Source organism: Orbicella franksi, chromosome 2, assembly GCF_964199315.1.
Source record: "Orbicella franksi chromosome 2, jaOrbFran1.1, whole genome shotgun sequence".
In the NCBI taxonomy this organism is placed as follows: domain Eukaryota; kingdom Metazoa; phylum Cnidaria; class Anthozoa; order Scleractinia; family Merulinidae; genus Orbicella; species Orbicella franksi.
In genome coordinates, this window is record NC_138146.1 from 36,054,290 (window position 1) to 36,068,678 (window position 14,389).

Here is a 14,389-nt window from a genome sequence, read left to right on the forward strand (position 1 = left end):
TCTGCGGGCGCCCTCATTCATCGACAACAGAGAATTTACTGGGTTTTTACACGAATAAAACTGAGCAGTATCTACGGACGTAAAGTTATTGGGCCTTGATGAAACATCAAGCGTTGCTTACAATTCAGGCGAAACTCAAACTGACCAAACTAGCGATTATTTTGTTTTACTTTTCAGTCGCGATAGACTGACAAATTCCTCGCAAGCGTGTGGCAAGAGGAGCTAGGAAACTATGAAGTCCTGAAGCTGTGCGTTATCTAAATATATCCAGCTAGCTTTTTGCTGTGTAATGGAAAAGCTGTTAATCTTCAACATATGTGAAATTTAAGGTGGAGTAAAGTACAGCTCATGTAAAAGAAGCATCCGTCGGAGCACAACTTGGTTAGCGATATATATAAGCTTAAAGCGGAACATACCCAAGTTCGACACTGTCTTACTTCACTCAAACTGGAGCAGCTTACGACGAAAATACTTAAGCTAAATTCCAACAGACGTAAACGCGTTGAATTGTGGGCCAAAAACATGAAAAGGTTCGGGAATATTTCGGACGCCATTACCCCCGCGCGACATCCGCAAAAATCCTCGCAGCGTGTTCGCGCGTGTGCCGCAGGCGATGGCGCAATTTGTTCTAAAAGTAGAATTATTGTCCCATATCATGGGGACAACCCTAATACTAGAAATGGCGCGCGCTTACGGTCTCCGTCCCCGATTATGGCTCCTGATATATGTTATTTGCTGGCTGGGAGGTCCGTATGGTGAAAAACTGTGACCGAGGTCTCGAAAATTCTGCCCGAGGCTGCAGGCCGAGGGCAGCATTTTCAAGCCCTCGGTCACAGTTTTTCACCGTACGGACCGACCCTAAGCCGGCAAATAACATGTTTAGTTTTTTTCCTGCAGTAAATTGGTTTTACAGATTACAAATGGGTTTGTTTATGTAACTCTTGTCGTTGAATCGGCTTGCGCGCCGTCTACTAATGATTTGTAAAAAATCTCGGCAACGAGCGAGTAACTCAGACAGTAGACAAAGAAAAATGTATTAAAAAACAGATTTTTTTCGAACTACTTTGAGTTAGTTGCATTTATTTCACCAGTTAAGTTCTCCAAAATTGTTTTTGCGGTGTGAAATTTCGTGCGAAGTTTAAAGTTTTACTACAAAAACAATTTCTGTCAGTCGTTGCTTTTAAAATCACTTGAAATCAGACTTTTCTACCGTAAATTGAATAGCAGAAAGAGGGCAAATTCGTTGAGTGTATTCCACAGAAATTCTCCTAAATACAGCAACGATCAGAGAGGTAAACTCGACTGAAATTGACTCACATTTTACGGCGAGAGAAATATAGGATTAAGCGCCATTACAGCGCCAAGCTACAAACAACCAAGCAAACTCTCACAACTTCAAAACACTTAATTGAATTTACTTACAGTGACTTTCCTTGCCATTCTAAAGTGAACAGAGATAAACTTGCGTTGACTAATCGTCGATGAACGTGTAAAAAGGCAAAAGATTGACGATTACCGCTAACTTTTAGAAGCGAAATTTAGGCAGCGAAGAAAAAATCCGGCCCGTGGGCCGTACCGTAAAAAGCTGGACCGGTCACGTGCGTATGATTAGCCAATCAAGTTCGAGGATTTAGGAATCCGGCCCGCTCAGATGCTTGATAAAAAAATAAAAAGACATAAGCACCGAGTATAATGAGTTAATCACCGAATATAATAACATAAGTACTAAATATAATGACATAACCACCCAATATAATAAAAAAAGTATCATAAGACAGTTCTGGCGTTCCATAGAAACACGTCAAATCGGCTTTGGACCTGCCTTTTACAGCAAATGAGGTTAGAATATTTCGAAATTATCAGCTCTGTGTCTATTTTAACTTAACATAGGTCAAGTCATGTGGCGCATTCTAAAATAAACGTCTAACCCGTAAATTGAAATTTGACGAGGGAATGGTCAAATATTTGCATTTTTAACGTACTTTGAAAAGCTCTCGCGTCGCTCACAATCATTTGCCCAAAGAAATTGTTACAAGAATCTGTAGACCATCCTTCTGCAATTCAACCACCAGAAGCTTAATCCATTCGAAGGTTTCGCACATGGTGAAAATTAATCATATTTACGAAGTACTTTCATGTGAACGAAATTTCCTTAAATCAACATTGCACAAAAATATTTGAGTGTTTTAAAGACGGAAGAATGATGTGGTTTCGCATGCGAGGCTCTCAAACTTGTTTAATAACATGGTGCGTCATATGACGATTTTAACGGAATTTTAATTTGCCTATTTCTTTGAAATGAGAGGATATTTTGCCAAAAAAACTATCCAGTAGTTTTTGTCATGCCCTAGCCTATATACCGTAAAAATATGAGCGAAATCGAATTTTCGACCCTTGCCGAGTTATTTTCCATTTTTCTGGACAGGGACTCTTAATCGTATCAACAACAAAAGATCTCGAAAATGATTATTTTTCCGCGACCCTATTTTCACGTAATTGCCGCACGACCAGATGGGCATCCAATTGCAGATATCAATTACAGCTTTCTGTTATTAGACACTGACTTGCAATTGGACACCTGCGCTATTCCCACGTTAACTACAGTTTTTAAAACTTTTGGAAAATACCACTGGCAATCTCAAACATGTTATTGATACGATTAATTTTTGATATCAGTAAAATTAATTGACCGGATGGAGAACAATTCAGCGAGTAATCGGGCGACCTCGTGTAATTTCAAAATCGACCGGACGCCCTGGGCTGGACGAGAGAGCAGCGCGAGGCCGATTTGAAATTACGAGCACGAATCCTAAACTGAACGATTACTAATTTATAGTATCAATAACACATTTGCACAACTAGGAGCCAATTCCCCTAAATGCTGAGAATGAGATAACAGTCGCGGAATTTCGGCCAAGTAACCTCTATATTGTTTTCGAAAATACCATTCAAAGTTCCTGAAGCGCTTTGGTTTTTTCGAAATCGAGGAAGTTCGACTATCGCCATTTTAGCTGGCAACCGCCGCCGAAAATGGCCGAAAATTGTGCATTTTCTTTTCGCTCGTACAGATTAACGCGATGATATCTATCAATATACTTTAGGCAGCTTATAGTGCATGTCTTGCTGTTTCTATAACATTAATTTGATTAGCAAAAGTTCCAAGAGTTATAATATTTTAGGCCGATATAAGTACCTTCATCGAAGCTCGTGAGCGAAAGGGCTTATTTTAGATAATTTCAATACCACCAAAAACCCACTGGAATATTGAATTTGAAGTTGAAACTAAAATTTTCTGAAAGCTCATACTCTATATTATATTGTGCGAAAGTCTCTTCCGCGGCCCAAAAAAAGTATCCCGTCGAGCGACATAAACGTGTGGTATATATGTATATCTTATTAGATGTTTTGGAGTGTAGTACCGCTGTATATTTTTACTTGTTGTACCGTAGTCAATAAATTTGTCAATGAAAGACGGAGAGTGTGACAGTTTTGCGTGCGCGCGCCGACCTGTACGGCAAACAGGTTTTCTACTGTACAAACAAGAAGATCTGTTAGATCTTATAACCGCGCTTTTAAAATTTAACAGTTTTCTTAGTACTACAGTCGCAACGCAGTGCATATTCCAAAGCAATCTTTGATGATTCATTGATTACTGTAGACATCACAGCACTTGATCAACATAAACTCTATTATCGCACCATCAGTCGTAGCCGTTGTGACATCTCCGATGACGTAACAGTCTTAATCTGGAAGTTTCTTCGGGATATGTATGGGCATGAAGATACGAACACTATTACAAACCGCTTTCTTTCTTTAAAGTCACGATTAAATTTAATTGTTTTTTTTCCCTTGAGTTAAGGGTTAGCAAAGAAGTCACACGAGTCACATAATTCAAGAATTGCGTTATCTACGGCTATCTTTAGTACGGTGGTTATTTCCCTATCAATGACGTAATCTTTGCACGTTCTGACACGTTCTTTGCTTGGCTTCCAAACATTTAATTTTCTTTCCGATCTATGAACTCGCTGCGATGAAACAGTCAAAGGATTTACTTCATTTGCCTAAAACCGCAAGAAATACTCGCAAAATTACAAATAAATTAATGACCGTCGCTTCTGCCGAAATAAACTTGCAAAGTAAACACGATCTTATTTGTCACGTAGCGAAAGTGAAAGCTGCAACGTCAGCGCATTCCATGGCTGACGTAATACCTTTTTTCAGCGTATTTATTATTCCCTTTAAATCCAACGCTTTGATAAAGCGAAAAGAAAATATATTTTACCCACAAAAAAGAAAACAATATCCGTAAACTTGTTCGTGTGTTTATGTTTTAACAGCTTCTGGCGGAAAAACATCACACGTTGCGTAACTCAAAGTTTGGCCGAGCGGAGGTCTGCGTCTGGTCACCGACAAAAAAAATACAAAAAAAAATTATAAACCACGGGTAAACCTAGAACCGCGCTCGGCCCATGGCCGCGCGGTTAATAACTGTGCAATATCGCTGTTAATTATATAGCTGCATCAAACTACAATATTGCCAACAGATCTATTTTTTATTAATCTTTGCCAACTGTCCAAATTTGAAATAAACTGGATAGTTTTTGCTCGAACGTTTAGTTTAGCTTTGAACAAACTGTCCGATTTGAGAAAAATCTGGATACTTTCCATCAACCAGTCAAATGTCAAGATAAATAAAAGAACCGAGTATTGGCCAATCAGGTTGCAGCTATTATCACTGCCATCAAACGTCAGCGAGTGAGTTTTATTATGTTTTAATAATGGCGGAATTTCCCGACTTTTCTCTCCACCTGTTTGACGTCTCAAACTTTCAAATGGAGTCTTCAGCTAGGTTTCTAGAGATAGAGGCTACTGATTTACTCGAGATGAGGGAGAATAATCAGAACAAGAACACTCAAAGAAGCACAAACACCTGGGTTAAAGTGTTTGACCTGTGGCGTGCTCAGCGAAGCGAAGTAAGAAAGCTTGAGGAGATTCCCGAAGACGAGCTTGACGACATTCTTTGCCGATTTTATGCAGAGATAAGAAAGCAAAACGGAGATGAATACGAGCCAGATAGCCTTGCTGTTATGCAAAGCTCCGTAGAACGCCATCTAAAGAACAACGGTAAGAGTTACAGCATACTACGAGACCGCAAGTTTGCCAAGTCAAGACAGCAACTAAATGCTAAAGCCAAGCAGCTTCGAGAGAAGGGCTACGGAAAAAAGAAAACTGCTGCTGATGCTCTGAATAAGGATGATGAAGAGTTTCTGTGGCAGTCTGGCGAAATTGGAAAGCACTCTGCAGAAGCGTTAATCAACGTGAATCTCAAGAATTTAACAGAGCACTTCGGACTGCGTGGACGACAGGAACATTACTCGATGAAAATCGAGGATTTCCAAATAATAACCGGCCCAGACAACTCAGTCAAATACGTAGAATTTAAAGAGGGTCCTACCAAGACAAGACAAGGTGGCTTGAAGGTGAAGCACAGGGCTGTCCATCCGCAAATGTTCGCAGCGGGCGACGAAATATGACCGGTCATGTTGTTTGAGGAGTTGATTCAAAAGTGAGACCATGTTGTTGTCAAATAAAATAAGCTAGCAGATGGACAATTTCACTTTGGAGAAATCCCTACATAGCGAAAGAGTAAAAATATTCCCGAGAAGCAAAACTGTGATGAAATGGAAAAGAAAATGTATATTTCTGTATACCTTGTCACATCCCTGAGATTTGGAAAACTCCCTACATGGATCAACTCTAATAAACTCCCAATATTTTTCTTGTGCTGGACTATTTTATCTTTTCTTTTCGTAATGAAAAGTTGTTCGATCGATTAGCCTTAAAGCTAACAAACTTCTGACAAAGTTCCTGTCAGATAAATAAATAATGGTCTCAATACTTATTTCTGTTAGACTTATTTTAGAAATTTTTGAAATACCAGTGTACATTGTACCATGAAATATTTATTATTCAATCACAGAGGACCTCCTGAAATGTGAAACAAAGGTCCATTGTATCTTACTACCATTTCCAAACCAAAGGGGCCAGTGTGGTTCAGTCGGCAACGGGGAAATAATGAAGTCGATGGCCAAGAAGTCTGGTTTGTCAGCTTCTACTGGAAAAAAGTTCACTAACCACCCAAGCCGGAAGACTTGTGTGCAGAAGCTCAAAAGTGCGGGAGTCCCACGAGACAAGATTATCGATGTAACAGGCCACCGCAGTGTTATGCGCCTCAGCTCGTATGAGGGGGACAACGAAAACCAATGCAGACAGCTCTTATTCATTATAAGCGGGAACAATCCTAAAAATGATGAGTCCAAAAGCAACCCCTCCTCCCTTCAGCCTCATAATAATAGTGTGGTGAATAACACAATCACTGGGACAGTGAATTTCTATGGTGGATTTGGGCCCCCAGGTATGCCTGGACCCTCTACCCTGTCCCCCCGGATGTCACCAAATTCCAGGAAGCCCTGGAAAACGCTGAAAGTATTGTCAGATTCTGATGAAGATTAATCTTGATATGAATTTCAGTGAAAGCACTTACTTCATTACATGGATTAATTTAAGTACCTGTCTAAATTTTATTTGAGACACCCATTTTATATGCAGGTTCTAACAATCGCCTTGTATCAAACTTTTCCACTGCGATCGTATTTATTCTTGTCGGTTATTATTTATTGTGAAATTGCTGCAGTCAGTACCCACATAAAAAAATCTTGTGGATTAAGCACAGCCTGAAATTTGCTGTTATATGTCACAAAATCCATTCAAAATAACAACAGATAACAAATGCTAGATATTTCTGTTAAGGGGATTAAATACACTTAAAATATGTGGGTTCCTGCACTTTTTCAAACTTTTGCAATGTGAGTCTTATCAGTAGATGTTGTACCCATTGGTACATTTTGAAAACTTTTATATCTGACATTTTTGATTCCAATGGATCATTTTCTTTATCACAAATTTAGATTTAGCAATTAAATAAGCGTGATATGTGGCAAAAAAACATTTTTGCATTTTCCTGTTTTCTGCAATTTGAAGGTTCACACAGGATGCTGCATGTATATGATTGGTTTGAGTGTGATTTGCAATAAACACATCAGATATTCAAAGAAATGTGTATTTTTTAAATTTTACTGTACTTTAGAGGGTCAAATATTTTCCATGTTCATCTGTTTGTGGGTGCCATATAATTAATAGGTAATAGGACTGCATGCTTGTCCAATTTGGAAATAATTGGATACAAAAAATTCCTTGGACTGCCAAATTGGACTCGGCCTACGGCCTCGTCCAATTTGGTAGTCCTCGGAATTTTTCTCATCCAATTATTTCCAAATTGGACAGCATGTAGTCCTATTACATATACATATTATTACTGTTATTTGGACGGTATTCGCTGCAGTTGGATAATAATTTGGTAAATTCGTCATTCGTGAAACCAACATGGAACTTGCCCAGCTACCTTCCTCAAGAATAACAATTAGCGAATGGAAACCTTTTTCGTCAATAAAGATGCTTTTAAGGTGATTCCTCACATTTGCATTGCGCATCCTTACTGCGCATAATTTATGGCGTCATTAGCCCGCGCTCGTGCACGCGCACATTGAAAACATGGCGGATTTGCCTTGATATTGAGTTCTGTCAAGTGAAAAATGGCAATAGCTCACTAACGAGCTCGGGCACCCCAAATTTTTTTCCAGTCATTTTAATCAACTAATCTTTAGCTTTGCGTGAGAAAAGACTGACCTGATTCCTATTGTTGAAAATTGAATAAATAGGGAAAATAGCAGCTGAACTGTAGACTTTTCTATTTTGCAGTTTGATAGCCGTGGCAAGCAATTTGGTTCCAATATTTTAACAAGGATTCAGCTGTCTGTCAAAATCAAACTTAAAAAGTTTATTTGTGTCCGACACAAGTATTGACTGTAGTTTGAGTCGTGTTTTCATGAGTCTGGGCTCACAATTAAAGACAAACAATAGACTGCAAGGCTGATACTACGTGGAAAACGTTTCGAGACACCATCGTGACAAGAACCGATAAAGTAGGATCGCAACAGTGGACAGCTGTTTCGCCCTTCTTGGGACTCGTCAGCACTGTGTAGCGAAGATGTGTAACGCCAGCCCAACAGCCAACGCACATAAATTGCAAAATGACCCGTTCACTATATCAAGTTCCGTACTTTGAACTCACTTGCGCCCTGAAACACGCGTTGCCACATCACGTGGGCGCAAGGAGACAAAGTGTCAAGATTGGTGTCTCGAAAAGCAAAAGAATAAATGTGGCTGGACAAAGCCAGCCTAAACATTTAAACATTCAACCACATGACCAGTACCATGCTTCAAAAACCGATACGCGTTTTTGAAGCATGGTACTGGCCATGCGGTTGAATGTTTAAATGTAGGCTGGCCTTGTCCAACCACATTTATTCTTTTGCTTTTCGAGACACCAATCTTGACACTTTGTCTCCTTGCGCCCCGAAACACGTAATGTGGCAACGCGTGTTTCGGGGCGCAAGTGAGTTCAAAGTACGGAACTTGATATAGTGAACGGGTCATTTTGCAATTTATGTGCGTTGACTGTTGGGCTGGCGTTACATATCTTCGCTACACAGTGCTGACGTGCCCCAAGAAGGGCGAAACAGCTGTCCACTGTTGCGATCCTACTTTATCGGTTCTTGTCATGTTGGTGTCTCGAAACGTTTTTCACGTAGTATCAGCCTTGCAGTCTATTGTTTGTCTTCATACATTTTTTGCCTGATCAGATCTCATGTAGATCCTACGTTGGCAGCGTTTATCGTATGCGGTCCCTTGCAGTTTCTGGTTTCACAATTAAAGAGTTTACAATAGCTTGGAATGCGTTCTTGTAATAAGTATTAAATAATGCTAAAATGGGACATTTTCAATGCCTCACTGCCCCTTAGCGAGCATGGGCACCCCCTTTTTTATTTTATAATTAAAGCTCTCATATGATAAATATTCAGTGGACAAAGTTTGAACAAAAATCTATCGACAGTTTTATTTCAGGGGAATTACCTTACTTTGTTTTTTAACTGTCATGGCTTTAGTTGAGTAAGTACTTAACTTTGTTTGGTGGCCACAGTTCAGACAATCCGGCAAATGTGGATTGCGTGACAATCGGCCACTGTGCCAAATAAATCGATGAACAAGGCGAGTGAATCCAAACTGTTTGCTCGTGCAAGTAAGGTGGTTCGCATTGTCAGCCTAAATAAACATTTTGGACGAAACTGGAGGATGTAGGTGGAGGGGGGTGTTGTTTAATTCTGCAAGAGGACAGAACTCGACGAATCACAGAGCCGCGGGTCCTGCTATCTCGGCATGTCTACGTAGCCAATGGAAAGTATTACCGCGTTCACAGATTTGTATAACACACCTTTCCTCTTTACCTGTTAAATACATGTTTGTCGTTCGTGCTTGTTGAATATAAATGCACCGTTGATAGTGCTGAGATACAAAAAGGCCAAAGGCAGGAGGCCTAGTGGGCATCAGATTTTAGATACGCGGTGTGAGTTTACATACGTATTCACCCCTGTTGCTTTCTGCTAAACTATATATAGACTATAATAATCTTTACCACCGTTTATATACAATATAATTTACATAATATATGCAGCGCGAAATTTAACGGGTTAGTTGTTTTGTAGGAGGGCTTTGTTTCTGTGACGGCAAGATGATACGAGTTCATTACGTTTGTTAAGTGTTGATAGCTCGGGTTGGCAGATGATAAGGAATTTTTCTTTAAGGCAAAGGTTACATCTTTTGCTTGAGCTGTTATACGGCGAGTGTGATGAGAGAATGCGCCAAGAAATAAAGTGTTCGATGTTATTGTCTTTGAGGGTCCAGGTGTGCTTGCTGAGTTCAGTCGAGTTTTTGTGTTTAGCGTGGCGGAATGATGCGGTGTGGTTTCTGTATCTAGTTTTGAAGTCGCTCTCTGTGAGTCCAATGTACGTTTCTGCCGTGTTGCTGTCTTTGCGTGTTACGGTGGCTTGGTAGATTACAGATGATTGTAGGCAGTTTCCGTCGAGCGGGCATGCGTTCTTTTGTCGGCAGTTACATGACTTTTTGTTGTTGATGGTAGCGGCGGCGGCGGTGTCATCAGTCGGCGTAGATGCAGCTAGGATGCGTTTGTTATGGCTGTCGATTATTTGTTTTGTGTTGTTCATGCAGCTGTAGCTGATCTTAATGGTGTTTCAGTTAAAGATCTTTCTTAGCTTGTGATCTTTCGGAAAGTGCTTATCTATTAGGGCGAGGAATTTGTGTCCGATGTTGGTGCTGGTGTTCCTTGCTAAAAGGAGGGTTGTACCACAGGGTGTTATTATGTTGTCGGTTTCTCCGTTTGCGTGTGTTGGCTGGTTCGTACTGTAGTGTGTAGTGGTATCCACTTTCGTCGAGTGCTTTCTGGTATGGAGGGGCGGCTTGGTCAAAGGATGCTTTGTCGGATGATAGGGACGACAGTCGTTTGTTGATGCCGGCGGGAATGTTCTTAGTGGTGATCGGCGGGTGGTAGCTCTCGCGGTGGACGTATTGCAGTGAAGTGCTCGGCTTTGTAAATGGCTGATAAGTGTTTCGGTTAAGGTTGAATGTGACGTCTAGGAAGTTGATTACTTGTTTGTTAGCTTCTATGGTGATGCGTAGTCCGTGGTTGTTAAAGATGCGGCATATCTCTTTCTTGATGTTCTCTGTGTCCCTAGGTGTGGTGTTAGTGATGGCTAGTCCATCGTCTCGGTAAAGTCCTACGTTTATATTAAGGTGCTGGAGTTGGGAGAGGAGAAAGTTTCTCACGAGTTCGCATGTTTCAGCGCCGCCGTAGCTTCCCATTGTTACGTCGAATGTTGTGTTGCCTTTCTTTTGTCAGGGTAGGTGATTGTGGATTAAAATGGAGTTTTTAGCGTGGATTATAATGTTTCTGTCGTCTGTGGTGATGTTGTCATAGTCGGAGGCGAAGTGAGTGCTTTTTGGGATGAACTTGTAGTTTATTTGTGTTTTTCCTCCCACATTATATACTTCGCTCTACTCTGATGTATTGAGCACTGTTTTATATATATATATATATATATATATATATATATATATATATATATATATATATATATATACCTCGTTTACCGGGAAATCGTTAGCAGAAAAATCGAACACACCGCGAGAAGAGCTAAATCTTTCCAATTATTGAAAAAGCGAACTTCTACATCCATAATTAGGCGGTACAAAATAATTAGGCATTATGTATTACAACCTTATTTTGGGCATTTCAGAGGCAAACATGAGAGTGAATGTATGAGGGTGTCAGTGGGGTATAGTCCTAGTCAGTAAACAGCTAAAAACAAGACATTTAGTCAGTAAACTGTTCGAAATAATGATAGTCAGTAAACAGTAAAAAAGGAGATTAGTCTGGCAGTTCATTTGTATGATTCTATGATTTGTGTGAGCTTTGGATGACCTCTATAGATAAAGTGAGTTTTAGAATTATTTGAAATGACGTCATTTGGAGGCTCAACGGCCTCATTGTTAGTGTGTTCGCTTAAGGTCATTCCCCAGTATTGCATTGCGCATCCCTACTGCGCATAATTTCACGCGTGATTAGCGCGCGCGCATTAAAAAATAGCGGCTTTTTCTTTGTGGCTGGACCTCGCCATAGAGGTAAATCGTCATTTTCTCGAAAACGAGTACGGTGACCTATAATTTTTTCTGTTGTGTTGAATTGAGTAAAACATTTCTCTATGTAACATAAATATGGGCCAGTTCTCAGTGCTGAGCAAGAAAATCGTCGGAAACGTGATTTTAGCAAGCAATCGTGACTATAATCATGGTGCTATTGTAAGGATTTATATGGTATAAACAAGGTGCTGTTGCTGCTAAACGAACATGGCGACCCCTCATTTTTATTTCCAAATTTAAGTTCCTACAATATAAACAGTCAATAGGAAAAGTTTGACGAAAATCTCAACGCCGGTTCTATTTCAGTGGAATGACCTTAAGCAAGACACTTTCATCCCACAGTGCCAAATGGGTACAAATGGCGAATGGATACTGGCGAATTTAATGCTGGGGGATAACCCTACGGTGGACTAGCATCCCATCCAAGGGGAGTAAAAATACTCCTAGTCGCCTCATGCTACAGAAACCGGGATAATCTTCGGCCTGAGGGACCACTTGGCTCGTATACAGACTTTACCTACCTACCTATTACACAAATAGTGTTACCCTCTGGACTCCTATACGCGTTTTTCAAGACCGTTATAATATCATTGATGTTTTATCAAACACGGCACACTGAGCAATAAAAGTAAGCTTAATTTCTGTGATAATTTGTTCCTGTAGTCGACCTCGCCAGGCAAAAAATGTTCGGCTCAAAACAATTTTCACGTTATATGGGCTGCGTGAGTATGTGCGGCCCCAAAGGGTATGGTTTTTCAGCCGTTTTGGTCGTAAATAGGGTATTGATTTTGGCCATTGTGGTAAATAGGGCATGGTTTTTGCACTCTATTCTTGAATTGGGTATGTTCTTTTAGAAGAAGCTGCTTTTCATCATCCAGGTCTTGATAAGACCATCAACAGAAGCCACTCACAATGCCTTTGACACCAGTCTGAACTAGGTAACTAATTATAACGCAGGTCTGAGACAGGGTATTCATTAAGGGTCAAGTCATAAATAGAGTATCGAATTTTTGGTCAGTTCATTGATAGGGTGGGAAAGTCGCAGATTTTGGTTATAAATAGGGAAAGGGTTTTGGGAAGCAGGCTGCACACCCCCAGCCGATTTTTCTGGGCGTGCCTCCCTCAGAGCTACCTATGTCACTCCGGAAAGAAAGTCTTGAGTGAAATCGTTCGAGAACATGGCGGAACCTCAGTAAAAAGTAATTACGGTGGAACCCTGTTAATACGGTCACCAACAGTCCATGACTGAATTAGGTCGTATATATTGACTGGGCGACTGCCTGATTGACGGGGTAGGTCGAAATTGAGCGACGTCTTAACTGATATATCGCAATTCTTTTTGTTCAGCAAAGTGAAGACTACTCTGAACAATCCAAAACCTACTACGAACCTTTGACTCTTGCCAAGCTAGGTTGTTTACATAAAACTTGAGTATTTTGACTTTGTTTTGAGTATTTTTGACTTTGTTTGCCTACATTTTCAATAGCGGAGCTCCAGCGGCCCGAAGGGTCGTCAAGCGGAGCACCATAACTATAGGAACAGAACCACATCCATGCATAGAAATAGAAACCCATGCAACTCTTTTTTCATCGTCAACATGGCTAGCGACATGGACCGTGGGCGCGTGTGCTTAACGACGACTGACGACGTCGCGCAACGTGGCGCCCATACTACAGCTAATAACAAGTCTTGGTTTACAGCGTACGTCTATGATATTTGACATCGATGTTATGGTCAATTGACACCTGTCAAAACAGGGTATCCGTTGACTAGTTTCACGTGACCATATCGCAGGTTCGGGTTTATAGCTCATCGAGTTCATGTGTTTTTTTTTAAGTTAAGTTTTAAGTTTTTTTAAGTTAGTTAGGTTAATTTGTTGTCAGTTAGGGCCAGGTTGTTCGGAAATTGGTTAACGCTAACCCAGATTAAAAGCTAGCCAAAGTATAAATTCATCTTCTATTCAAGTGTTTTTCACTGCTTTAGGGTCAGAGCTCCTGGTGTAGTTTGGGATTATTCAAAATCAAAACAGAAGGCCAAAAATATAAACAGAAAAGAAAAACGTTAAACATAACATCCAACCTTCCCATCATGCGCCACGCGTACGCCGCATTGATTGTGTTGGTAGTTTCTATGGCTTGTTACAAAACAGTAATGCAACAACAACGACAACAACAACAGTTTATTTCTACTACTGTAAACAACTAAAAGAATTTACAAGATTATAATTATAAATAAATGAATAAACAGTACAGTACATACAGTAGTGGGACACCCAAAATAACTAAAAAGCTAAACTAGTTGGGTGACCGTAATTATAATAATTAAAAATGTGAGAGTCAGGAAAGGGGCACAACAAATACATTGGTACACATAAATATCATAAACTTGGTACAAGATTAAATATACAAAACAAAACAAAATAAATAAACCATCAAAATATCAGTAAAGATTAATAGAGACTAATGAAATGCGAAGTTAGTTCTTTTTCAAATTGATTAAAAATACAACACTTGAATCTTTCATCGAGTTCATTCCATAATTTAGGTCCATTAAATCGAATATTAAATTTGCCATAATTTGTTCGAATTTTTGGAAGATAGAAAGTAGATCTAGATGCAAAGCGAGTATTTACATTATGTTTACAAGACGTTTTGACAAAAAACGATCAAAGATCTTTGGTAGTTTGCCAGTATTAAACTGGTGCATGAAAAAGAGA

The 14,389-nt window shown here is 39.9% G+C and overlaps 1 protein-coding gene across 1 annotated transcript; it reads left to right on the forward strand.

Annotated features, from left to right (window-relative positions):
- Positions 1 to 4,778: 4,778 nt before the first annotated feature.
- Positions 4,779 to 5,534, forward strand: LOC145473794 (uncharacterized protein KIAA1958-like). The gene has a single exon (XM_081455076.1). It carries the CDS (start codon positions 4,779 to 4,781, stop codon positions 5,532 to 5,534), a length of 756 nt encoding a protein of 251 aa, XP_081311202.1.
- The last annotated feature ends 8,855 nt before the right edge of the window (positions 5,535 to 14,389 follow it).